Consider the following 25,786-nt stretch of genomic DNA (forward strand, 5'->3'; position numbering starts at 1 on the left):
AGTTCACTGATGGGATCACTACTGCTCCAGCCTTGGGTTTGAAACTTCTATTAGAGAGACTTTGAAAGTTTGGTATGTACCTATGGTTTGCCTTGCAGTTTTTTTATCTTGCTCAAAATCTCTGCAGAAACGATTTTTTCACCTTCGTGGTCTCGTCCGGTCATGATATTTTCTTGCACGTTGTGTAGTTTCTTTTGGCTATGGCTGCTGGAGCTCCAAGAGATGAGGTCAAGCCTCTGCTCCATTATGGGAGCAACAAAAATCATTCATGGATCGTTTCAAGAAAGCGCTTGTCCTTGCTGCTCAATTTCGCAGTTCCTGGCTTTCGCAGTCACACTAGTCTCTCGAAGATTTCAAAACACTCTCGCCCGGAAGAACTCTAATCACGTCCACCGACGGCAATCAGCCACGAGTCTTCCTGGCTGTAACAAGTGCTTTGCGGCACAGGGAGCAAACATCTACCAGGGTCATGATCGTAGTACTAACGAGAATTTGATCGTCACCTAGCTCGCAAATGAGCTCTCTTTTATTTTTATGGCTCCACAACTCGTTAATGCCACGAACTTTCTAGTCCATATCCATGTCTTCAAGATCTTGACGCTTGGCTTTGAGATCAGTAAGCATCTGCAGGTTGGTAGAATTAGCAGGAAGCTTGTAGATCTTGCACAGGGCCACGAGTCGACTTCGGTAGCCCTTTGTATCCTCGAGCATGCAAATCTCGTCGAGCTCTTGTAACGCATCAAGGAACTTACCCTCATACACCAGCTTGCGCTTACCCAACTGAATCTTCTCTTCCGTAAGATGTACTTCCGGACCATCGTCCTCACCTTGAGCTGGCCCGACACAGCCCAAGGCATCCTCCCAAGTTTCCGGCCGGTCCAAATCCACAGGAACAACACCCGCCAACTTCCTAGGGTTGAGCTGCGTAACATAAGGACTACCTTGCACTGGAACGGCCACCTTGCACTGCAGAACACCTACAAAACGAAAGAAAAAACTAGATTCTTTCAGACTCTAGCAGCACAAAGCTCACCTTCCACGGCTTTCTGAGAAACCTTTCCAGACACTCGGTATGGCTGAAACTGGAAGCCCGAGAAAGTGTCCGGCGGCACGAAAAACAAGAGGATGGTGTCGTCCTTCTCAGTATAGCCGGGGTCGTATTCCTGCCTCCAACGTCTCAGGGCCTGCATTGCCTGTACCAGATGCTTGACTGCCGGTTTGTGATCACGAGAAACCGTGGCCTGGCCCAAAGTGCGTGGCAACAGAACGAAGCCAAAGACTGCATTGTTCTTTTTCAGTGGTCTCCACAGGTACTTGGCAGCATCCATACCTGAAAACACAACAAATAACTATTCCGAGAACGAAGAGCTCACCAGCCGCAAGTAACGCATCTTCGAGATCTCCTTCATAGTAACGCAGTAAGAGACCGCCAGGGGATACAGATTCTACCCCGGGAGCACCGTGGCAGCGTCCACAGCGAAACTTTGGGGTATATATAACGTCCACCCGTACGCACTTGGTATGATACCAGCTTAGACAAACCCCGCATTGGATCCTCTGAGCTTTCCCGCGCTCGTTCTTCTGGTGGCAAGCTCCACAGTAGGCGGAATCAATCTGCAAGCACAACTAAGTGACAAGCCTGAGACTTGAAAAGCTTTACCATCGGCAAGGCCATAAGGTTGTGCTGCAAAGCCTGACCAATTGCATACTGCTCGAAGACGAAACCCCGCAAGCTTGCGTATTCCTTGAACGGCTGAGTGGCCTCGAGAAAGCTTCTGATCTTATCCACGTTCCTAGTACACAGGTACTGCGCATACATGTTGGCCACCTTATCCGAGCAGAATGTGTAGTAGAAGCGTCTGAAGGATCCGGGCTTCAACGCGAAGTGAAATAGCCTCCACGACACGTTCTGCGTGGTTGCGGAGTTTTGCAGGATGGCTGTCACATTCTTGAGCTTCGTGTTGGCAAGGCACTTGCAAACGTCGGAAGAAAAATCCTCCTCGGTGAGGTTTTCAGCCTCGCGATCCCACAGAAACCGAGGAACGCCTCCAAACCAGTCGTATGCTAAGTCGGCAGCATCTACTCTTCGGTATATGTGCTCCGCTTTCACCGACAGGTTCCCATCCGGCCGAGGCATCAAATCGGCTCTCCTTTTCCAGCTTTGCACAAGAGCGTCGAACTCTTGCTTGTCCCAAACCGGGAGGTATCTAGTGTAAGTCATGCGCAGCTTCCTCGCGGCCTTTGTGTTGCCCTCTTCTGGAGAGGCCGCAACCACAGCTCGAACTCCAAGCGTCCTGCCAGGTGCGATCTTCTGATCGATCAGGTGGTAGTCGACCTCGGTCGACTCGATTTGTTCAAGAGGGTAGTCTTTCTTGTCGATGACCCTGAGAGAGGAGCCATTGAAGTCCCAAATGTAGGTCTCCGATTCGTACAGGATGCGCGAGCCCCGCTTGTCGATGCCCGTCCTGATGATGAAGTACCACAAGAAGGCCGATTTGCCAACACCGGAGTTGCCATTCAAGTGGCACAGAGAGCAGTCCTCGATCGCCAGAGTTGCGACGATATCCTTGTAGAGGGCATCGAACACCTTCCGCACATAGAGCGTCTCAATACTCCTGTGCAAAGAATACCTGTAAACTCCTGCTTCCGGTAGCTCCAGAAAATTCCCGGCCGCGTAAGACTCACGCCCTCCAAGGAGCGCCCGCGCCCACCATTCCTCCATCGCCAGGGAAAAAAGCTTACGGCTTAAACCCTAAACCACACATTTTGTCAAAACGGAAGTTAGATTAACAAACTTCTATGGCTACATGAGCGCGGCTATTTGAGGCTCAAAGCACGCAGGTGCCACATCCATGACCTAAATAGATATCCTTAATTGCGATCATGCTGTAATTTGCTGTGAAGTTATCAAAACTCATAAGCGAGTTGCCTGTATCGCACAAACTTTAGTAGAATTGCTTTCATGAAATGGAATTTGTCACCTGCTCAAGCATCTGATCCTGTACTAGTGGTGGAATGGTAATTGAGGGAACTGGTACCGGCAATGGCCCCATGTAGAGCTTCAACTCAGTGCATGGAAGTCGAGGAGAAGCTGGTGTATGTGGCCTCATCCAGTGGAATCACAAAGGAAAGTTTAATTCAACAAAAGGATGGAGTGAAGGGTTTCGAATGTATAATAAGGATAATAGATATAAATTTAATTTGATGAAACATATATATATATATATATATATATATATATATATATATATATATATATATATATATATATATTCCCTAATGACTCACAAAGGCTAAACAACATTGAAGGCACACTCTACTCTGACAAAGTGATATTTAATTGAATTCAATTTTACAGCATTACATAATCTCATAGGATAAATTTTAATAATATTTTTTGTTATACTGAAAAGTTCTTAACAAAGGTTTTCTTTAGTTTAAGAGTGTCTAGAGCTTTTTAAATTAGCATATTCATGGAGCAATTTCAGGAGCTCCAGCTCCAAGAAGCTTTTCAAGCAGGTGTATGAAAGATGTGGCAGGCTTGTCTGTACCCTGGAGGTGTTTTGAGCACTATGATCTTCTCTTGAAACAACATGATCCAAGCATATGCTGAGATTGGCTATCAAGATTCCGATCACATGCACAGAGAGATACTGTTGCGTGGATGGCTTATGCGCTGAAGGGTTATGGGAGACGTGAGGAAGGTTTTTTCGGACATGCCCGAGAGGAACGTGGTTGTGTGGAATGCAATGTGTCAAGATGATGCTGCGAATGGGTACCTTGAGGAGGCAAAGATGGTGTGGAGAAGACTCCTCAGACGGACTTTGTGACTTGGACAATGCTTATTACTGTTTATGCACAGAATGGCGAGATAGGAGAGGCAAAGTTGGGGTTTGATGCAATGCCGGAGCGCAACGAGGTGTCATGGAACGCAATGGTGAACGCAAATGCCCAGAACGGACGTATCGATGCCACTAAGCTGCTCGTAGAGAAAATGATCTCATTGTATGGAACACAATCATTCAAGGCCCCGAAGTTTGTGATGCGGAGAATTGTTTCCTTGGAATGCCCGAGAAGGATGTCATATCTTGGACTCTCATGGTTCCTAGATACGCAAAGAGCAGGTATAGGCGAAAGAAACCTTTGATGCTATGGCAGAGAGAAACCATGTATCGTGGAACGCGTTGCTCCAAGGCTATCGAGCGGCCGGGCATGGCACCGAATTGAGGATGACGTTTGAGAAGATGCCCCTCAAAACAATGTCGAGTGTCACGGTGGTGATGGAGTTCGAGTCGAAAATGGGAGAGATGGTGGAGGCTAAGCAAGTGTTTGACGATAATGGGATTGGTGGATCAAGCGTGGTTTCGTGGACAACCATGGTGGTGGCTTACGCTCACCAGGGCATGGTTGCCTGGAACACCATGGTCCACCAATATGCCCAGCACGGCCATTACATGCTCGAGGCCAAAACCATCCCCCGGCGTGATGTAGTTTCGTGGAACACCGAACAATGGCGATCTCGCCGCAGCTCTCAAAGTTTTCCACACCATGCCAATGAGACACACGGTTTCCTGGAACGCCACGGTGACCATCTACGCATCCAGTGGATTCACGGAAGAAGCTCTCGAGATCTTCGAGCAAACTCCCGGCAGCAACAACACCATAACCTGGGGACGTGATGCTCGAGGCCTACACCGCGCGGGGCCTGGGAGAAGAAGTTCTGGAGCTCTTCCGTCCCGAAGAGGTGGCGTTCGTGAACATCTTAAACTCGTGTAGCCACCTCGGGCTCCTGGCGGAAGCTCGGCTCCAATTCCAGTCCAAGACCACAGCCTGGCTCCTGCGAGGGAGCTGCGTGGTGGACATTCTGGGCCGGGCTGGCCGGATGGGCGACGCGGAAGAGCTTTTAAAAGCCATGCCTTTCGTCCCGGACGAGGTGGTGTGGGCCTCCTTCCTCAACTCGTGCAGGATCCACAGTGATTTGGAGCGCGGGGGCCGAGCTGCCAAGCTCAGGTCCAATGACCCCAGCCACTATCTTCTCTTGGCAACCACCATATCCTGATCTGAGCACCACCACCATTTCGAGTGTGTTGAGAGAGCTCCTCGAAGCTTGGAAGGCGAGCAAGGGGATGTAGCTCAGATGGTAGAGCGATCGCTTCGCATGCGATAGGTAAGGGGATCGATGCCCCTCATCTCCACGCACATTTTTTGTCACTCCATACTTTTTTTTTTCGTCTTCAGCGTAGCATAGCATCTGCCAAACAAACGAGCCAGTTCATGAGTAGCCAAAGAAAAAGAAAAAGAAGACAATGGTTCTTCCATGTTGAAGTACTCAATGTTTGTTGCCAGACAAGAGAGAGAGAGAGAGATCGCCCTGGCGTCGATCATCTTACTGGGGCGAATTGGCCGAGGACGACGCCCGATCCATCTTCACGCTCCGGCCCACACCAGAAACCCATGAGAACCTCACTCGGCCTCTCCACAAGGTAATCCGGTGAAGAAGAAGACGAATGATGGAGCTTCCACCGACCCAGTTTATGAGGAAAATGATCTCTGCTCGTCACCACACCACGAGGAGGATTGCAAATGCAGCAAAGCCAATCCAATCCTTCTTACCTCAGCACAGATTTCCCTGCCCTAAGCTCTCGCTGCTGCCGAACGAATCCCCCGACCGAGTGCCTCCGAAAGCCGGCGCCTACCCACGGGCACTTGATCCTGCAAGGCGGCGGCTGCCAGGAAATCGCAATCGCAATCGCCATCGTCATCGCTCAAGGACGAAGAACCCTAAAGCGCGCCAAATGCCGCCAAGAACCCTAAAACAGGGGAACCACTCCATTGCGCATTGATGAACGAAGCAGCGCATGAATTTGGCGCTGCCGCAGTCGATGACGATGGATGCGATGATGAGAGAGCGAATACGAATTGTTTATCGCGCAGCAGCCAGCTCTCTGGAGTCCAATTGAATGGAACAGAGCTTTCAGAGCCATCATCCACACATATATAAAAGCTTCCTCTGCCGCTGCCAATCTCTGCTTAACTGTTTTCCAATTTGTCACCATCACAACCATCAAGCTGCTGCCGCTACCACTGTGTGGAGTGGATTGCATTGCTGCCATTGCCAGCGGCATTACCTATATGGGCTAGATCAGCTCGCAAGCGATTGGAAATTGGATTGGAGCGGACCAATAGCAGTAGCAATTGACAATTTCGCTCAATTCAATGGCGCTTTCCACATCAATCTAAGTTTTGATTAGGGTTCTTCGTTGTCACCAACAAACAAGTTTCACGGTCAAAGATTTGAGAGGCATCCGTACGCCCCGGGGGTGTGACAGGGATGGGCAACGAACCCTGGCCGTCCATCGAGCTGGCCCTGGAAGGAATCGAACACGCGATCGGGCAAAATAATGTTGTCTGGAAAGAGATGTTTGATTTCTTTCTGGTGTCATGGTTCCTACACACCTGGCGCACTCACTCACACTCCATCTCGTTTCCTTGAAGCTACCTTGGAGTTGGATCGATCATCGTCCTCGCATTGATCGAATTGGAAGAATGCTCGATTGATCCTTGTAGTTCGCGCATCGCTACCGCGAGTGGAATTACACGAGATCACGAGATCCCTCGTTCGTTTGTCACCAACTTGGATCTCTGGGGGAGAATGCCATGGATTGCGATCTCCAAACCACCCCACTTCCTTTGTTCCTTTTTGTTTCGTCGAGTGGAAGAGAAGAGACGATGATCGCGTGCGTACGGAGGGCGAGCCGTTAATGCCGGTTTGTGGCCATGGTGGCTCAACACTCGCCCAGGAGAGTTTGTCCGCCACGTGTCGCGCATGTGACAGCCAGTACACAACGCACGTGGCCGCTTTCTTACCGCCGGCTTTTTTACCAAAGGTTTTTAATTTCCCCTTGTTAACGCTCCTCGTACTTTTCTTACCGTAGAGCTCTTTCTTTTTCACCCTGCCAGTGTGAACGCAAGCAAGCGTAAACCTTCTTCTTCCTTCTTCCTTCTTTCTCTGGCTATGGCGGATCGCCTTCTCTCTCTTCTCCAACAAGTACTCTTTTCTCCTCGCGATTCGCGACGAAGAATTTAAAACAGAGCCGAGGGTTTTGTCACCGCATTGTTGTCGTTTGATCCAGCGGATCGACTTCCCCGAAGCGCTAAAAAGAGAGAGCGCACCGAGAGATCGATCGAGCTGGTTCTTCTACTACTCAGAGGAGAAAAGCTTTGGATTCTTGTGAGCGAGCGAGCGAGCCGAGGTCCCAGAGTTCTTGGTTTGTCGCATGATGGTCAGCATCCGAGGAGTTTATGGCAGGTCCCAATCCAAGGCTTGACTGCGAACACTAAATGCTTGCATCCAGGTTGATGATCCTTACGCTCTTGCTGTTCATCCATCGCTTTCTGGTTTGCTCCGCCTTCTCTCCTCCATCTCGATCCTAGCAGCCGCAGGCAGCAGCAGCAGCAGCAAAACCTAGCAGCAGAGAGCCCTGGAGCTCTTTTTCTTTCTTCCCTGCCACCACTGCTTCTTCTCTCTGCGGATCATCCAGAGGTATAAATGCTCGCTATTCTTGCTTTCTCCGCGAGCAGCAGCAGGGTACTTGTCTCGGACTCTCTCAATTTCGCATTGCTCGGGCGGACGATGAGACTGTCACTAAATCGTAATACCGGTCACTAGGAAGAGCTCTCCTCCTCTCCATATCTCCATTTCTTCCTCGGCCGTATCTCGTTCGTTTCGCTGGTGCTGGTGATCGTCCAAGCTGTGGTGGTGTCTCTCTCACTCTCATCAATCACTCCTCCATCATCCGGCAGCTCCCAAACAAACCACATTTGTGTGCGTGATTGGTACACTCCACTCTCTCCTCTGTGCAGCGCGAGCGCGCTTTTGACTGGCCGGGGCGGGCCGCGATCCATCTCAGCTCTCCGCGTGTCTGCTCCGGGCTGCCAAAAACACCAAAGTTTCTTTCTTGCTGGATCGATAGCTACCACTCCACGCCTCTCCTCTCATCGCCAAGATCACTGAGCTTTTGGATCGATCCAGTTTTCCATCATCCATCTATCCATCCATCCATAGCGCCGCGAGGACACGAGTCCAGGACTCTCTTTCTCTGATCATCCCTGTCACACCTTGTTGTCACGTCCCAGGAGAGAGTAGCCATTCTCACTCGCTCGCATTCTCTGCTACTGCTGCCTGCGTGTGCGCGCGTTGTCCAAGAGATCTATCATCCTCTCTCTCACCCAATCCATCGATCGCTCCCTCTTATCCTCTCCTCCCTGCCCTCCCTGCCACAAACGAACGAATCCTATCGCCCAAGATGGTGATTTGACACTAGCCCAAGATCGGGCCTTGGATCGTCAACACATCCTCGAGCAAGCTCCATGGCCGAGCAGCAGCAATCCAGCCACAAGCACAGGTCGTGGCAGCGCGGAATCTCCCCGGGCAGAGGGCTGCGGCGACTGGAGAGCAAGCTCAAGGATTTGTTCCTCCTCCGCCCGGGGAGCTCGTCCAGGAAGCAGCAGCAGCAACAGCAGCGCTCGGGATCGCCGGATTTCATCCTCCAGCAGGCAGCGGCGCTGTCGTCGCAGCAAATCCACATGGTTCGCAGCGGCAGCTTGATCAGACCTCACGAGACGCTGGCGCCGGTCCGCGAGGGCCCGGATGCCGATGCCGATGGAGGCGGCGGCAACGGATCCCTTGGCGGCGGTGGCAGCGGCGGCGGCGGCGGCGCCACCAAGCGGCAGGGATCCTTCCGGAGCTGGATGATGGAGCAGATCGAGAAGACAACGCTGCCACTGCTGGGCTACAAGCACTCGGACGTGCGGCTGCTGCTGGGCGTGCTGGGAGCTCCACTCGCACCCATCGCCGCTAGCAGCGCCCATTGCCTCTACGCTCGCGTCTCGCCCAGGGATGGCCCCATTGTAAGTGCGTGGTGTTCTTGGCCGAGTGTTCTTGGGTGTTTTCTTCCTTGGATCGACACTGATGTGCGTGGCTTCTTCGATCTGGCAGGAGTCGACGTCCGCGCAGTACATCCTCCACCAGTACATGGCAGCATCCGGGGGCTCCAAATTCCTGGCCTCGATCCACAACTCGTACGCGGCGGGCAAGATCCGGATGTCTCTGTCGGAATTCGAGACCGTGAATCGCGTGGTGCGCACCAAGAACCCATTCCGCCCCGCCGAGGCGGGATGCTTCGTGCTGTGGCAGATGAAGCCCGACATGTGGTACGTGGAGCTGGTGCTGGGCGGAGGATCCAGCAAAGTCCATGCCGGATGCGATGGCAAGCTCGTCTGGAGGCAAAACCCCTGGATGGGTCCTCACGCCGCCAAGGGACCCGTGCGCCCACTTCGTCGCGTCCTCCAGGTATGGATGGTACCATCGCTCGCTCGCATTCTCTCTTCCGCGATTGCTCGATCACGAATCCAAAAGATTGGAATCGGAATGTCAAGATCTCATGGCGCTTTTGTCTTTGCAACAGGGATTGGATCCGTTGACGACTGCCACCATCTTTTCTGGCGCGGTTTGCGTGGGCGAGAAGCGGCTGGGTGGCGAGGATTGCTTCGTGCTCAAGCTCGCCGCCGACCCGTACACGCTGGGCGCCCGCAGCGACGGCCCCGCCGAGATCATCCGCCACGTACTCTTCGGCTACTTCAGCCAGAGGACCGGACTGCTCGTCCGGATCGAGGACTCGCACCTAACCCGCATCCAGGCGTCGGCGGGCGAGGTCGTCTACTGGGAGACGAGCATCGAGTCGACGCTGGACGACTACCGCAGCGTCGACGGCCTGGTGATCGCCCACTCGGGGCATTCGTGCGTGACGCTGTTTAGATTCGGGGAGGTGGCCATGGGTCACACCAGGACGAGGATGGAGGAGGACTGGACGATCGAGGAGGTGGCGCTCAACGTTCCGGGGCTCTCGGAGGATTGCTTCATCCCTCCGGCGGACATCCGGAAGAAGAACAGCGCTGGCGGCGCCGCTGGGCTGGTCAATCACAGCGGGCGGAAAGGATTGAGGAATGGGATCACTGCCGCCACTGCCGCCGCCGCCGCCGAGACTAATTTGTCCTCGGCAGTGGCAGTGGAGCGCGACAGCCTCGGAGACACCAAGAACAGCAGCCATCCGCAAGAACAGCAACAATACACGGCGCGGGTCAAAGCGACCGCGCGCGAGGCCCAATCCAACAATGCCATGTGGAGGGTCGAGGGCTGACCATTGACTTATCCTATTACTGTTTTGTAAAAAAAGTAACTAAATATTAACTTGATTAGGGCACCGTGGACTAAACTACCCGTCAACATGCAAACGGATTGTCCTGGGAATGTTCTTATCCGATGAGATATTTACCGGTATATCCTTCTGGCATCTTACAAATATTTTTTCGCCTGAGAGGGGGTAGGGCTCCGCTATTGAGAGAGGAGCGGCACAGCGCAGCGATGACGATCGCATTGATGAATGGAGGAGCCAAGCGATCCTGCAGTCGCGAGGTCTCGGTCTACAGCCCCGTCCAGAGCTCCAGGCTCGACTACAAGCCGCCAATGCCATCGGTGCTCGAGGGGCATTTCAAGGTCGAGCATGGCTCGTCCACCTCCGCTGCTGGAGACGCTGGTATGTGAGCTAGATCTGGTAGCTTTTTGCTGAGAATTTCTCTTCGTCTTAGGCGCCATCGCTCAGCTGTTTCCAAAGCTTTTTGGGCAGCCATCAGTGCACATTGTCCCTTGTGCTGCCGCGGCCTTCAAGGAGGAGGTGAAATTGAGAATTGGGGTCGTTCTTTCTGGTGGTCAGGCTCCTGGTGGCCATAATGTGATTGCTGGACTTTTCGGTAAGAACTTGGAGCTGTGACAAGTTAGTTCCATGACAAGTCTTTTTTTTTTCCTTGTGTAGATTACCTGCAAAAGCATGCACCGGGAAGCTTGTTGCTTGGCTTTCGTGGAGGACCTGCTGGGATCATGAGGTGCAAGTACGTCGAGATTACCTCGGAGTTTTTGTATCCGTATCGGAACCAGGTATGGTTTGGATGGGAAGTCTTTTCTTTCTGGGCTCTTACATCCGTGGTCGAGGTGTCAGGGAGGCTTCGATATCATCTGCAGCGGTCGAGACAAGATTGAGACACCTGAGCAGGTTTCTTGTGTTTTTCCAATAGCAGTAATGGCTCTCAGCTCAATCAATGTGTTTTTGCCTTTGCAGTTCAAGCAAGCGGAAGACACGGCTGTGAAGCTCGACTTGGACGGCATTGTAGTTATTGGTGGGGACGACTCCAACACGAATGCCTGCCTTCTTGCGGAGTATTTCAGGTTATAGTATTCTCTTTTATCTAGAAAAAAAAAGTGTTTTTGACGTTCGATCGCTTTCTGTCATCCAGAGCAAGGAACCTGAAAACTCATGTTATCGGATGCCCAAAGACTATTGATGGTGATCTTAAGAGCAAGGAAGTGCCGATTAGTTTCGGATTCGACACAGCCTGCAAGGTATCCCTCAATCTTTCTGCTGCTCCTCTCAGCCTCCGCGGTAGATATATGCAGAAATGATTGGGAACATCATGGTCGACGCACGTTCTACGGGAAAATACTACCACTGTAAGAAGTTTGTTGCCTTTAGCTTGTTTTAAAGTCCGTGACGAGGACTTTCTCTCGAGCAGTTGTCCGCCTTATGGGACGTGCAGCCTCACACATAACTTTAGAGTGTGCTCTGCAGACGCACCCAAATGTCGCTCTTATCGGTGAAGAGGTGCGTCTACTTTCAACACATACGGATGTCTTATCCTTTGCCTTTTTCAGGTATCCGTGAAGAAGCAGACTTTGCGGCAAGTGACGAACTCTATCACTGATACAATATGTAAGAGGGCTGAGAATGGTCAGCACTATGGCGTGATACTTATCCCTGAGGGGCTGATTGATTTTATTCCAGAGGTATATTTTATTTCTTTGTTGTCGTGCTGACTGAGACTCGTGCAACAGATTCAGCACTTGATCTCGGAGTTGAACGAGATTTTGGCCAGCGGTACAGTGGATGAAGAGGGACATTGGAGGCACAAATTGTCCCCCCAGTGTCATGCTCTGTTCGACTCATTGCCACATAGCATCCAAGAGGAACTGCTCTTGGAGCGTGATCCCCATGGGAACGTTCAGGTTTGTATATTAAAATTTTTACCATCGTTTCGCTTGTGATTCTTAGCAAAAGATTTATTCCAGGTTGCCAAAATCGAAACCGAGAAAATGTTGATTTCCATGGTGGAAACTGAGTTATTGCGGAGAAAACAAGAAGGATCATACACTGGAAGCTTCAAGGGGCAGTCTCACTTCCTCGGGTAATGTTTTTTCCCAGCACAGTTGTTGCTACCATGCTAACAGGCTGTATAGATATGAAGGCCGGTGTGGTCTACCGACAAATTTTGATTCAACTTACTGCTATGCGTTGGGCTATGCCGCAGGAGCGCTCCTTCATGCTGGACAGACAGGATTGATTGCCTCGGTCTGTAGTGAAGTACCATCCAGCTATAGTGTGTGACTAATGCTCTAGTTTCCAGGTGGGAAATTTGTCAGCCTCTTCAAAAGACTGGACTGTGGGAGGGACGGCATTGACATCATTGATGGATGTTGAGAGACGGAGAGGTAAAACTGATACTTCAAGTCCGCTGCGTCTCACACATGTTTCCCTCGTGCAGGCAAGAACAAGCCTGTGATAAAGAAAGCCATGGTGGAACTTGATGGTGAGTACAAACATTTGACTTGTTGCATTGACAATCGTTGCTGCTACTCCTCGCAGGTGCGCCTTTCAAGAAATTTGCCTCCGTGCGAGATAAATGGGCTGTGGAAGATGATTATCGTAGTCCAGGTAACTTTCTTTGAATCGCTGCCAGGAATCAAGCTAAACATCGACGAACAGGTCCGATCCAATTCTCTGGTCCAACCGCGGAAGAGACTAACTACACGCTGAAGCTGGAGCTGGGCGTAAGCTGCTAAAAAAATCATATATTTTTTTCACTGACTTGGTAAATAACAATGTGCTGTGATATTGAAAATAATTCTGAGGCCATTCTATTCCATTCCATGAATTCTCTCAGCTTGTGTTTTGCTTCTTTGGGATGTGGTTGCCTCCACTAGCAAGCTTGTACGCGTAGAACAAGCTCATGATAACACTGCGAAAACAAAAACTTCTCTCGTGAGCTCCACCTCTAAAAATTTGATTTTTACCTGATCGCGGCGACCATTCCAGCAGGCATCACTTTACCAGTGTCGAGAAATCTCTCCCCCATCACCCACGACACAGACAACGCGATCACTGCAAATCCAAATCGTGAGTGAAACCAAACGAGCTATCGATCTGTCACCTGTCTGGAGGATTTGCGAGAGCAGCGAATTGCTACCCTTGTGGTAAGCCGAGAGGCTGATCTTACCGGCGACAAGGAGCAAGATCCCAGCTCCAACGCCGCCATAGAGCGATGCCAAGCTCCCCCGCCGGAGAAAACCCACAAGTCCGCCACACAAGAGCACGATCCCATACGGGTACGTGAAGCAAAAGTCGTGCATCCTTCGTCTCTCTCCTCTCGATCACGGACGACCAAAAACAACTTCCAGTACAAATGTGATCCCAAGTTTTTATTTGCCGGAATATGCTCCTTTACAGTGGAACATTCCGTCCCACAGTTTAGCTTAATCGTCCGCCCATTTAACCCCGTGCTTAGCGCCCAAGTAGTAAGCACCGACTGGGCCTCTTCCGCCAAACGTGTAGAGCTCGGGGGCCACTTTGTGTGTTTCGATCTCTTCCAGCAGCGGCGAGATGATCTCCCAGGTCTGTGCGAGCTCGTCGCTCCGTATGAACAAGTGGCTGTCGCCGTCAATCACGTCCAAGATCAATCGCTCGTACGAGTCTGGGATCTCCGTGTTGTATCTGGTGTTATGAGCAAAAACTTAGCTTCCTCCGTTCTAGTTAACATTTGAAGAAACGAGTGAGCTTACTTGTCCCTGTAGAGAAGATTGAGCTCCGAGGAGTCCAGCTGCAATCCCAGGCCTGGAACTTTGTTGTTGATCTTGAGATTGATGGCCTCGTCCGGATGAACTCTGAGCACCAGCTCGTTGGTGGCCAGGTCGATGTTGAAACCAAACTTATCGCGGTACAAGTTCCCAGGGACGCCTCGGAATTGAATACGAATCTCTTGCCTGTGGAAGTATAGTCAGAAAAACAAGTGGAGTGTGGAGTAAAACTCTCAGCTCACTTGTGCTTGATGAGGCCGTGACCGGCTTTGATGAGGAACGGAACACCATCCCAGCGCCCGTTGTCGATGTACAAAACTGACGCTATAAATGTGGGAGTGAGGCTGTCGGCTGGAACGTCTTGCTCGCTCAAGTATCCCGGAACTCTGGAGCTGCCACCCTTTGACACGCTTTCCTTGTACTGACCAAGAACAACGTCGTCCAGAGCTGGCTTGCGCATTGATCGCAGCACTTTCACCTGATCAATCAACTCGATTCATGATCCATTCAATTCATGAAAGACCTGCTTGCCTTTTCGTTGCGAATATCTTCTCCTTCCAGGCTTACTGGGGGCTCCATTGCAAGGAGACCAATCGTCTGGAACAAATGGCTCTGGACAATGTCACGTATTATTCCCTGCTCGTCAAAATACCTGGAACCGGCAAAATAAAGCTCAAATTAAAGCTTGACAAAAGAAAACTGGTTACCTTCCTCTGCCTTCCACTCCCCAGTCCTCGGCAAACAATATCTAAATGAAAGGCACACGCAGTCGAGTCTTGGAAATAGCACTCGGGCTTACTTGAATGTTTCGTATGTATGTGCGGTTCCACAGAGGCTCGAAGATTAGATTTGAAAACCGCAAGACTGTCAAGTTTTCAATGAGATCTCTGCCAAGTAGATGATCGATTCTGTAAAAAGAGCAACAAAGCATGTTTTGTTTACTCTCTTTGATTGAAACAATCGGTATCGTACCTGTATATCTGGTCTTCGGTGAACTTTGAAAGCAATCCCTCGGTCATCTTCTTCGAGGTGTGCACGTCGTTGCCAAATGGCTTCTCGATTATAATCCTCGTGTGGCCACTCCTGCTTTGAGCATTGGTGCCAACACACTGCGCAACTTCAACGACTACTTCGTGAGGAACCGACAGGTAGAAAATCCGATTTGCACAACAACTTCCCTACAAAACTTGTCAGTTTCTTTTCTCTACTATGCCAAAGCAAAAGCTAGAAATAATACCTCTAGTTTCTTCAAGCGCTTGTCCAGAATCACCATACCATCGCATGTATCGTATCCGCCGTGCTCATAGTATACATTTTTTAGAAAGCTCTCCATCTTTTCTTCACATCCTTCTCTGCATGCCAAGTTCTCTTTGAGATCCAAATATGCCAAACGAGTATTAGAACCTGTGATCCAGCCTGCACGTTAAGTTTCCCATGATGAGCCTCCGGAGGTCTTCATCTTGGAGCTCACTTCTGGAATAGCCAAAGATCGCGATTTTCTGCACATCAAAAAATTTAAAATCTTGGGAAAGAAGATAAAGACTACCTCTGGAAGGTAACCGGTGTAGTAAAGTGCAAACAAGGCTGGAAAGATTTTGTTCTTGGCGAGATCACCCGTGGCACCTAAAACGATGATTGACAAGCTCGTCGTAGCTGCAGACACGGAACTCTCTCCTTCTTTTTGATCTTTGAATAGTTCAGCTCCAGAGGAAGAGGCAACCGGTTGTTCTGTGAGGGTTTGATCTGCAAAAGTTGTAACAAAACTTTAGAAGGTTTCCAGGAAACGAACAGGCGCTTTTTCACCTTGATCCTTCGGAGGAGCTGAGACGTCGATATCGGTGCTTGAGCAGCGAATGCCATGATCAGTAGCGAGAATCTTTAATGTACACATGAACCATAACTTCAGGCAGTCAAAAAGATTGGTAGCATGCTTAAAGACTGAGCCACAAAGAATGAAGCTGCTCCTCACGCTCTACTAGCCAGCCAGCAATCCAGCAGCCAAATCGAAAAGCAAAATCCTATGCATCGTTTAACGAAAAAGTATGACATCGTCGTCTCATACCTTTGCCCTTCTCGAGATCATAGCAGTGGATCGCAATTGGGTTGACAATCCAGCCCTGTGATGCTCAGCTCCCGCGAAAGAAACCATCTTGGGTGCTTTGATCGCCGGCATTCCAATCGCGGCTGTCGCCATAGCTGCGCCTCAATCAGTCACCAAGCGACAAAACAAGAAAAAAATAGTATAGGAAGGGTTAACCTTTAAGTACCTTCTCTATGAGAGGAGATGGCTGCGCGAGCTTGGGAAGAGCTCCTCGTTACTCTCATGGGGCGACCAAGGATCAACCGAGCTCACCACCTCTTTGATGCTAAACTCCGGCCTCACGCCTCGCATCGCTTCCAGACCAAGCCGGTAAATCTCCTCCGAGTTGCTCGACTCGTGGAGATACTCGTCTCCATTCCACTGAAGCGACTCCAGCGCTTGCACCAACGTCTTGGAGCTCGAGGAGGATTCGATCGACTTGAGGAGGAGACCGAGCGCGCGGACGAGATTGTTGGCGATCCTGGCCTTGAAAACGTTGCCACCTTTGCAAAGCTTTCCCTCCTCGTCATACAGCCGCCTCTTGTGATAGATCTTCACCAGGTTCCTCTCCTCTCCCATGGCCGAGTTCCTGCCAGTGTCGTCGATCAAAATGGCCCTCTCCAGATCCAGTCCTTCCCTCAGGCCATGGAGCGGCTTCTTCTTCCCTGGCCTGACGCTGAATACCTCGATTTCCTGCGAAATCTTGTAGCCCAGACGATCCTCGAGGCCGGCGGAGAGCGCTTGCAAGAGATTGGCGTTGCGCAGCGCCTTTCCACAGCTGTAGAAGCCGATCCTCACGCCAGGAATCCTGTCGAGAGCTGCCAGAAACTCGAGCGCGCCGTGAGCGAAGCAGAAGGAGCCGACCAGGCATGGGAACTTGATGTCGCCGCCAGTGGAGACGAGCGTGTTGTTGAGATCCACAAGAACATCGATCAAGCCAGCCATACCTCGCGGAAGAACCCTAATTTTTAACCTCTTTAGAGCCGTTAGATTAACGAATATCCTAGAATATCCTCGGATATACTAAAACTTCGAAAGTCTTTCGTGCAAAACTTTGATAGAGGTGAGAACTTTAGCCGATGATCACGCGAGACCATTCGCTGTGCGTGTGACCATAGTGGATATCCATCAGTGCTCGCACGAGGAGACCACAGAGGTTGAAGCCTGGGCGATTGACGTGCTCCTTCTCCAGCTCCAAACTTCCCGGAGCTGCCGCTACCGCATCGTTTGCGGCCTTGGAATCAAACGGGACTTCGATCATCACTCCGCTTTCCTTGAGAAGCCCGGACACTGGCTGGATCAAGCACGCTGTTCCTGTTCCAAATGCTTCCACCAGCCTGCCTTGTCCAGCGGCCGCCTCGATCTGAAAGCCAGTGTCAATCGAAGATCAAGGAGACCAACTTTTCACCTCGGAGAATCGAAGAGACCTTTCGGAGACTTCCAGTCCTTGTATCTTGGTCGCGAGCTTCAGCACGCTGTCTCTCGTCACGCCAGGAAGAATGGTGCCGTCCAAAGCCGGTGTCACAAGCTCCAGTGTGTCCTGTCCAGAGCGAAGCAGGAAGAAGATGTTCATGGTTCCAGCTTCTCCCACGAATCCTCCATACTTGTCGTCCATGACAAACAGCGGCTGCGAGCATCCCAGCTTTGCTGCCTCGAGCAGCGGGACGATGGTCGGGGCGTAGTTTGATCCCAGCTTCCGGTCCCCAGCTCCTCCCGGGAACGCTCTCGTGTTTTGCGTGTCGACCCGGAGCTTGATCGGGGCCAGCCGAGACGTCGACAAGGCGGAGAAGAAGGATGATCCAGCCGGAGACAAAACCACGAAAAGCAATGCCTCCCGTGACTGCTGGACTCCCAGCGATGGCTGGGTAGCGATCACCGTGGGACGGATGTAAACGGAGAATCCTTCGACGTCGGAAATCCAGTCCCGCTCCACGCGAAGGAGCTCCTCGATGCATCTCAGTAAAGCCTCCTACAAAGTTTGGTATCATGACGAAAGGAAAGAATCCATGGAGTTGTTACCTTGTCGAAGCTGGGAAGCGCGAGGCGAGCGACTGATCTGGCGAGGCGATTCATATGCATGTCGGGGCGGAAGAGGCGAATGCGTCCCTCTTTGTCTTTGTAAGCTTTCATGCCCTCGAAGCACTCGGTGGCGTAGTGTAGAACCTGGATTCATGCAACGAGCAGTGTGATTCCAATCCGGAAAAGTCATGGAAAGAAAGAATATCACAAACCTGAGCGCAAGGGTGGAGCGAGAGTGGCTCAAGCGGGACGATCTTGGGAGGCATCCAGCCCAGCTCCTCCTTCCACACGATCTGGAGCATATGATCCGTGGTGTGAGCTCCAAACTTGAGCACGGTGCCATCGGCCTTGTTGGGCTTTTCCTGCATTGATGGAACGAATCAGCCAGACCGCGAGAAACCAACAGCGCCACCCACCTTGAGCTGCGCCGCCTTGTGGACGATGAGATGTTGGAAGACAATGTCGGACGGTGGAAAAGCGGGCTGATGCTCCTCAAGGCTCCCCATGGCGCTCGACCTCAATCGGGCTTCTTTTTTATCACCACTGGAATATTCGAGAAGCAGCGTTTTCTCATTGTCTGTACCAGACTTGCGTAGAGTCGACGATGTCATGGTGGTCGGCTTTAAACAGCGCAAGGAACTCGTTTGTCGAACTCGAGCCAGGCCTCCATACTTTGCTTTGGATAGCACCAAACAGTTCAGAGCCAAAAAAGGAGATGAAAAGAACTTACACTTGTTCGGTCTTCGACACTGTTGCAGCGGCCTTGAACGTACATATAAATCTGCGACTTTTCTCTGGTTTGTTGGTGTTCCAGCTCAAAAGATTTTTATTCTCCTGCTACTTCAGCAGCTCCTCCATCAATCATCCTATGCCTTGTTGCACCGAAAATAAATGTCTTTATATTCCAAACTATCTAGTAGGTTGGGACTAACCCAAACTGCTTGTATCTCTAGAACCATCCGATTCCCTTAATAATGTCCCAACTGTACTTTGTCATCGTCGCCGCTGAAAAACACCGTCCTTACTTAGTTCTAAGAAAAAACTATGCAACTTTAACTTACTAGCCCCTTTATCAACTGTGTCGTGCTCGTCTTCGCTCTCCTATAAGGAATCATCAGCGTCAACCTGAGCATAAGCCCCTGGCCCTGTTGTTTCATCATCAAATTCGGCACCAGTCTGCTTAGCCACGGATTTGTCAATGGACTGCTGCCGTTTCCTCCACAGACGAGAGTTCTGGTAGATATTCACGAGCTTTTGGATGCGCTCTGGATTCAACGTAGCACGTTTTGTTAGTATCCAGCAGGAAAATTCAATTCAATTCAATCAACTCACTTATTCCGTTTGAGAGTCAAAACGTTTCCATATGCCTTGATGTTACGCTCTGCAGCACAATTAGAAGAAGCAAGGCCAAGACGTTGCATGCAAACCTCCAAAGCAAAGGTACGTGCAAATCCATTTCTCGGCAGCTTGCCCACGCCTTCCAGGGATCGGCTACTGCTGCTGGATCTTCGAACAAACGCGCAGCCAGTCCGGAGCTTGTAGGATCAAAAGGTCCGGTTTGCATTCGCGAGCAAACCGCATGAAGTCTTCGTTGTCTGGATAAAACCGCTTGACTGCTGGCCACTGGTCGATGTCTTATTACATATCTGTACCGTGGGTTCAGACACCAGGCCGCACCAAACAGATCACAATCTTTGAGGTAACGCTCCTCCCGATGTGCAAGCACAGCCATCACAAGTTCCTTCTCCCCTGCTGGCAAAGGTGTTGGAATGTTGTGTCGGCTATGTATTTCCAAGCTTGCCAGACGAATCCCATAGTTGGTGTGCATATGTCAAAAAACTTGATGGCTCGTACCACTGGCTCCATCAAGAAAAGAATCTTGTCCACCTGCTGCCAAAACTGAACCGCAACCTGCTTGTTCTTATGAAAGAGGTCCTGAACTTGCTGAGCATCACTGCCCTTCGGCTGCTGCTTGAGCCACGCTTTAAAGTTCCCACTAAGGAAGATTACTCTCAAAGAGTCGCAAACTTCTCGCAGCCGTTCCAGCATGTAGTATTACTAGCCAAGCCTGAAGTTAAAATCATCAACAAGAAAACGAAGTTCGTTAGAAAGCTGAAACTAGAAAGTGAACCTTGAATACAAACCTCGTTGATACAGCCTCCTTTGCTCCCTGCTGCCTGAACAGATGTGTTGGATCTTCGCTTACATGAACAATGGCCATCCCTTTTCCAATGCAATCCTTGATGAAGTCCAGAGTGCCTGACGATCTGAGTACGAGGTTCAGTGCCTGGCACTGACAGGGAACACTCCACATTCCCCAGCGCGTCTCAGGCATCTGTCCGGCTAGCCACATGTTGGAAGCATTATCCATCACCACGGCAATAACACCCCGCTTCCGCTTCACTCTTTCAAGTTGACGCATTTCTGCCTCTGATGTATCAAAAAGACCGACTTGGCTCTCCCAGGATGTTCCAGTCCCTAAGCAATCTTGTTTCTGCCCCAAGCTTCTTGAAAATTTTATCAGCTAGGAAGAAGAGACACGGTGTTAGATACAAAACTCTCTAGAGCATCGTCCATACCTTACACCTTACGAGTCTGTGCTTTCAAAGGAAGCATAGAAGATTCTTCATTCTTCGTTGCATCAGCCCAATGTGTGTATCCTTTCAGAGTCGAATATCGCAGATAGCAGGCGAGGAGTGACTTGTTCGGCCACCTGCTCAATCTTCGATTTTCTCCACGAAATCTGCGTAACCTTCGTCCAGCAAGTCCTTCTGCAAAGCAGCCATGGTCGGGAGAGGTTAGCAATAGGCCAGCTGCGCATTTTCACTGAGCGCAACACGGAACAGCACAGCATCGCTGTAAACTCCCAATGCAAACCTTTTGTGCTCCACCTTGAGTTCTCCGGGTGTCCAACTCCGACCTCCTGTGCCTTGGCCACCTAGACTTCGACGCCCTTGGCCTTGCGTTAGCATCGGCTTGCTACAATCGGGACGACTTAGGCTGCCAAGCTCAGCTCGGCCCTGCTGAAGAGCCTCAACTTCGCAATCCCCAAGAATGTGGGCTATCCGTTGCCAGCCACCCAGTGGTATGTTCTTCCCACTAGATCCGCCTGTTGGATGCCGGTGTGTTTGGGCATCCCACACTCGCCGCATCTTGTCCACCCTCTGAAGACTCATCCTTCATGGTGAAGTTTACTCGCCTGATCGGTCCAACTGCAACTCCTGCTAGGAGATCCTGACTAGCTGCTCGCATCACCTCATCCACGAAGAACCATCCTATGGCGAGGATCTTCTCGGCGGCAAGGTGAGATCGCCCGGGAATCACCAGCAGCATCACGGCGTCGCCAAACCCTTAGGGCGCTGAGAAGCCAGTGCGCTGGGGGCGATGCTAGCTACGAACAAACCCTAGCCTCAGAGCGGGAGAAATAAAAATGACCATGGTGACGTGGCACAGCAGATGTCGTGTCATGCCTCACCACCACGCTGGCGATGAGGTGGCGATGTCCTTTCTCTATATAGGATTGGGGCACTTAACGATAAGGGTTGGGAGGATGACGAAGAAGTTATTCAGTTCCGGGGACTCTCTTCCAGATGATGTCTGGCTTACGGTGCTGAGCAAGTTCCACTGGATAGAAGATTTATCAAGAATTTCACTTGTGTCAAAAACATGGAATCGTCTTTCCAAACAAGTGCCCAAGGTTAAGATAGACGTACCAGAGCAGTATATGGACCATAAGTATGAAACGTTTCTTATGAACGCTTTGGCAGGTCGATCTGGACTTGAGGAGGTGAAACTGATCCTTGAGTATGAGGTATGCAAAGAAGAGCTACTGCAAAAGCTCCTAGTTCCCTATGCTTCCACCTTGAAGAGGTTGTCATTGACTCAAGTTAGTTTACATACAGGCTCTTGCCTCATATCAAACTTCCCAAGGCTGACATGCTTGGAGTTACACGATTCCTTAACTATAGATGAGCCCCCAGCAAACACAATCTTCAGCAGCCTCCACACGCTTGTTCTTGCTTACTCTGACAAGGTTTACCATTCACAGGAAGACATGAATGATGTATTGATTGGCATATTGAAGGCTTGCCCAAATCTTAGGAAGCTCAAGCTCTCTAATTGCAATGGGAGTCAGTCAGTGCCTACAACGGGGAGCCATCCTATTATTCTGTCCAGTCAGAGTTTGGAAGATTTTACGAAAGATGGTTCTTTGGCTCTAACTTTATCACTAGGTGCTCTTCCTAATCTAGCCAAGCTAGAATTATGGAGCTGCCAGCTGATATGGGATAATGGCTTATTCAACAACTTGAGAGAGTGTCTACTGTTTAATATGCACAACAAAACAACAAGAGAACAGCTAATGAAGAAGTGCCCTCACCTTGCAGAATTTAAATGGATTGAATATCAATATGATAGCTATGATGACTACTTCTCTGACTACGATGATGATTATTCTCTTCCTCCAACAACAGCAACACCACCTACTTTGTGAGTACCTCACTACCACCACAAACCTGTACGATGATACCATCTTTGAACTTGCATGTCCCCAACTCCACACCAACAGTGGATAGGATGGTTTAATGCCCTTTGTGGGTCCTCATGACTTGAAATAGCTGTTATTATTATTATTATTATTCTTAGCCAACCTTGCTTGGTGGAGGGGGAGAAGTTGGTTTGCTGGATAGTGATGCTAGTTGGTGGTTACATCTTAATATACTTGGTGTTTAGGTGTATAGTTATAATGTGGACATTAGTTTTCAATTTAGACCATCAAATTAAGATTTTTGGGCTAATTAAATATATATAGTTTTGTATTCCATTCACTTGTACTGGTGGAGTTGAGGGGCAACTTTAATTATCCCTGATGAGTGTTAAATTTTATTTTTTCTTAATTTAAATCTAACTTTTACATTGTCTAAATTTGTCTTGTTTTTATAGCTTTTCCATTTCTTTCTTCTTTTTGTTTTTTTTCATCTCATCTCCATGTTAGAGCATTATACTCCTCAACACCTTCCTCTTCCTCCTTTGACTCTAGAGTAATAATTGGTGTAATTGCTTAATATTATTTAGTTGTAGGTAATAATCAAATTTAATTGATAGCAATGTAACACTTCTTGCTCTTGATGTGCATTTGACTGTGTTTCTTCTATATGAATCTTAAGAATAATATGTATTATTGATTCAATTACTTTATAATAATTATCACCTCTCATTCTTAGGAAGATGCCCAATATCTAAATGAGTTTCTCATATGTTTTCAAATGATAGTGTTGCAATTATATAATGGTTTGAGTGTAACCACTCGTGAAAATTAGAGCCTTATCTTGGATATCTCATTTTGACATGTTAACAATTGTGTTAATGTATATAGAAATTATATTATCTTTGTCAGGGATCATATTCAGTTATGCAATTTAATATTCACTTTTGGAGCCTTTTGTTTCATGCAAAGCTGAATATATTAAATTGGATCAAGTTGAGTCAAGATCTTATAAGACTTATGTATGCACTTGCCCCTGATGACACTCTTCCACTAGCATAATATTATAAGATATCACTTCTCCCACTTATAAATGTATGTACTTCAACATTACTTATATAATCTTGTTTTGATGGAGGTTAATATTGTTATTGTTTATATTCAAGGATAAAGATGAGGACGTGGTTATAGCTATGATATTCACTACTAGGTGTGTAATGAGGTTAGATGACATTGTCAACATTTCCCAAATTGGAAGGAGGCCTTAGCTTCAATAATGTAATATTGATGCTGCTATTGTGAAATGTCTTGATATAATGATTTTTTGAGGAAATAAGGAGTTGTATAGATAATACATGAATAAGTTAATAACCACTTTATTTTATTTTTAAGAGTATCATCAAGTGGTTCACTTGACACTAGTTTATCCAATATTGACTTTCTTAAGCTTGTTTTTATAATAATAAGTAGCAAAACCATTTTCAATATCTATGGGAATGGCTACAAATATGGGTGATCTTGAGATTGAATTTCAGTTGTGCTAAGTCGTTAAGGCAATGGCCGTGGTGTAGGGATGAATCTAGAAATCTCATCTATCACAACTATGACTTCAAGTATCAAAAGATAATTATCAATTAGTCTTTATGAACATTGTTTCCTTACTATATTGTTGATTCCCTTTATTCCTCCACTTAAGCTAATTTAGTTTACACTTTACCAGATGATGAGCATAAAGACAAAATTTATAAATGCTGTTAGTTAAGCATATTTAGTTCAATTAAAGAAATTTATTTATTAACTAACACTTGCTAGTGTTGATATGGATCCTAGTGTTATATAATAGCTTATTGTGTATACCACTCTTGCTATTATACCCCTTGTATTAATTCTATTTCAATCTTATGTATTTTATATGGTAAGTGTTTAGATGTATATCTACAAAATGTAGAGTGTTTTAAACATCATAATATTGTTCCTATATCTTAATTTCTAGTCTAATGCCATTCCATATTAATAATTTTTCAAACTTATCCTAAAGAGTTAACTCTTGGGATTGGGGTGAAAGCCCAAAGTATACTTTTATATAACCAAATTGTATTAAATATTGTTTGACACCATTTTGTTTATAAGAGCTAGATATAAAGAGTTGGTGCTTATAAAGGATTGTACTTGTCGCGAATATGACTTCGGGTATCGAAAGTTACCTATCGGCTAGTCCTTACATACACTCTTACTTTACTGCCACGATGGCAGGAGGTCGGTACTACTGGTTCCCTTTATTAGCCCCTCTTGTTCAAGTGTTAGTAAACTGGACTTTGCATCTGTACTTGGCCGGATGAGCATAAGGAAGGAATTCCTAAGTGTCTATTGAGCTAAGCATACTTGGCCCGGCTTGTTAGTTCTCTTTTGCTCTGTCTTGCACTGGCTTGACAAGAACCCTCGCGTATTGAGATTGGTCCCTCAATATCGCTACATGATAGCTTACTGTGTCTGCCAAACACCCTCGCTATCATGCCCTTTGTGTTAGTCTCATTTCGGTCCCAAATGCTATTTATGGAAAGTGTCCAGATTCGCTCATTTGGCATATCTACGAAATGTAGAGATCGTTCTGAACACAATGGTGTTCGTCCCATGTCCAAATTCGCAATCTAGGGACATTCCATATTTAGTAAGTTTCGAGCTTGTCCCAGAGACTAACTCCTGATACTAAGGGAGGCTTGGGGTGAAAGCCCAAAGCGTGTGTTCCTCAAGGGGGGGGGGGGGGGGGGGGGGCTGTGGGGGGTTCCAAATGTATAGTAGGGATAGTGGGTAGGTCGGGCATGGCTGACCAACCTGAGGCATAGTCTAGCTCCCGCTTGCATGCCTGTCCTTGTTCTGCGTCCGGCTTGGGTCTAAGCCCAAGCTCCATTCCATGCTAGTTGGTGGAGTACCCATGTCCTCGCGTTAGGCCACCGGTATGCCGAAATAGCGCCAGACTCCATTTGGCTCCGTTTTGAGTGCTGGTCCTGGCATTGGGATGCTGGTTGCTCCAGGACTGTTCCAAGTCGCTCCGGGCTCCTGTCCCTTCGCTCCTTGGGCTTTATGCTTGGGAGTTGTTCCGTGGTTTGGTACCGTCACTCCTTGGCTTTGTGCTTGGGAGTTTGGCACCGTTCCTTCGTTCAGTGGCCCCAGGCTCTGAACCTCGGGTTCCTATGGACACGTGGCATGGACACATGGCATGTGACACGTGGCATCTGTCATGTGG

The 25,786-nt window shown here is 48.9% G+C and overlaps 7 protein-coding genes and 1 non-coding gene across 8 annotated transcripts; 3 read left to right on the top strand and 5 right to left on the bottom strand.

The window, feature by feature from the left end:
• Positions 1 to 491: 491 nt before the first annotated feature.
• LOC9649055 lies at positions 492 to 2,730 on the bottom strand. Its single transcript, XM_002985010.2, has 4 exons — positions 1,661 to 2,730; positions 1,374 to 1,614; positions 1,034 to 1,330; positions 492 to 977 (listed from the first exon to the last, which is right to left on the bottom strand). The coding sequence occupies exons 1-4, from the start codon at positions 2,720 to 2,722 to the stop codon at positions 568 to 570; spliced, it is 2,010 nt and encodes a 669-aa protein (XP_002985056.1). The 5' UTR covers positions 2,723 to 2,730; the 3' UTR covers positions 492 to 567.
• Positions 2,731 to 5,122: 2,392 nt separating this feature from the next.
• On the top strand, positions 5,123 to 5,195 carry TRNAA-CGC. Its single transcript has one exon. It is a non-coding gene; the product is annotated as a tRNA-Ala (tRNA).
• Positions 5,196 to 5,293: 98 nt separating this feature from the next.
• On the bottom strand, positions 5,294 to 5,796 carry LOC112351708. Its single transcript, XM_024690059.1, has 2 exons — positions 5,614 to 5,796; positions 5,294 to 5,550 (listed from the first exon to the last, which is right to left on the bottom strand). Exons 1-2 carry the CDS (start codon positions 5,760 to 5,762, stop codon positions 5,382 to 5,384), a joined length of 318 nt encoding a protein of 105 aa, XP_024545827.1. The 5' UTR covers positions 5,763 to 5,796; the 3' UTR covers positions 5,294 to 5,381.
• A 1,134-nt stretch (positions 5,797 to 6,930) lies between these two features.
• Positions 6,931 to 10,262, top strand: LOC9648786. Its single transcript, XM_002984920.2, has 3 exons — positions 6,931 to 8,910; positions 8,999 to 9,352; positions 9,468 to 10,262. Exons 1-3 carry the CDS (start codon positions 8,371 to 8,373, stop codon positions 10,197 to 10,199), a joined length of 1,626 nt encoding a protein of 541 aa, XP_002984966.2. The 5' UTR covers positions 6,931 to 8,370; the 3' UTR covers positions 10,200 to 10,262.
• A 116-nt stretch (positions 10,263 to 10,378) lies between these two features.
• Positions 10,379 to 13,032, top strand: LOC9648787 (pyrophosphate--fructose 6-phosphate 1-phosphotransferase subunit beta). Its single transcript, XM_002984921.2, has 16 exons — positions 10,379 to 10,595; positions 10,648 to 10,809; positions 10,872 to 10,993; positions 11,055 to 11,108; positions 11,175 to 11,281; positions 11,350 to 11,455; positions 11,500 to 11,563; positions 11,626 to 11,714; positions 11,765 to 11,896; positions 11,945 to 12,115; positions 12,179 to 12,294; positions 12,347 to 12,458; positions 12,514 to 12,598; positions 12,652 to 12,696; positions 12,753 to 12,821; positions 12,873 to 13,032. Exons 1-16 carry the CDS (start codon positions 10,424 to 10,426, stop codon positions 12,947 to 12,949), a joined length of 1,683 nt encoding a protein of 560 aa, XP_002984967.1. The 5' UTR covers positions 10,379 to 10,423; the 3' UTR covers positions 12,950 to 13,032.
• LOC9648788 (protein FATTY ACID EXPORT 5) lies at positions 12,941 to 13,560 on the bottom strand. The gene is made up of 3 exons (XM_024690058.1): positions 13,318 to 13,560; positions 13,181 to 13,268; positions 12,941 to 13,125 (listed from the first exon to the last, which is right to left on the bottom strand). Exons 1-3 carry the CDS (start codon positions 13,514 to 13,516, stop codon positions 13,047 to 13,049), a joined length of 366 nt encoding a protein of 121 aa, XP_024545826.1. The 5' UTR covers positions 13,517 to 13,560; the 3' UTR covers positions 12,941 to 13,046.
• Positions 13,561 to 13,564: 4 nt separating this feature from the next.
• LOC9649057 (glucose-6-phosphate 1-dehydrogenase, chloroplastic) lies at positions 13,565 to 16,353 on the bottom strand. Its single transcript, XM_024690057.1, has 13 exons — positions 16,228 to 16,353; positions 16,023 to 16,156; positions 15,764 to 15,932; positions 15,507 to 15,703; positions 15,365 to 15,459; positions 15,198 to 15,312; positions 14,933 to 15,138; positions 14,760 to 14,868; positions 14,668 to 14,708; positions 14,492 to 14,612; positions 14,203 to 14,438; positions 13,946 to 14,146; positions 13,565 to 13,877 (listed from the first exon to the last, which is right to left on the bottom strand). Exons 1-13 carry the CDS (start codon positions 16,283 to 16,285, stop codon positions 13,640 to 13,642), a joined length of 1,920 nt encoding a protein of 639 aa, XP_024545825.1. The 5' UTR covers positions 16,286 to 16,353; the 3' UTR covers positions 13,565 to 13,639.
• Positions 16,354 to 17,002: 649 nt separating this feature from the next.
• LOC112340502 (branched-chain-amino-acid aminotransferase-like) lies at positions 17,003 to 18,820 on the bottom strand. The gene is made up of 6 exons (XM_024658989.1): positions 18,790 to 18,820; positions 18,476 to 18,735; positions 18,272 to 18,421; positions 18,060 to 18,203; positions 17,449 to 18,009; positions 17,003 to 17,403 (listed from the first exon to the last, which is right to left on the bottom strand). Exons 2-6 carry the CDS (start codon positions 18,668 to 18,670, stop codon positions 17,113 to 17,115), a joined length of 1,341 nt encoding a protein of 446 aa, XP_024514757.1. The 5' UTR covers positions 18,671 to 18,735; positions 18,790 to 18,820; the 3' UTR covers positions 17,003 to 17,112.
• Between the last annotated feature and the right edge of the window lie 6,966 nt (positions 18,821 to 25,786).

This window comes from Selaginella moellendorffii, unplaced genomic scaffold (genome assembly GCF_000143415.4).
Source record: "Selaginella moellendorffii unplaced genomic scaffold, v1.0 SELMOscaffold_65, whole genome shotgun sequence".
Lineage (NCBI taxonomy): Eukaryota > Viridiplantae > Streptophyta > Lycopodiopsida > Selaginellales > Selaginellaceae > Selaginella > Selaginella moellendorffii.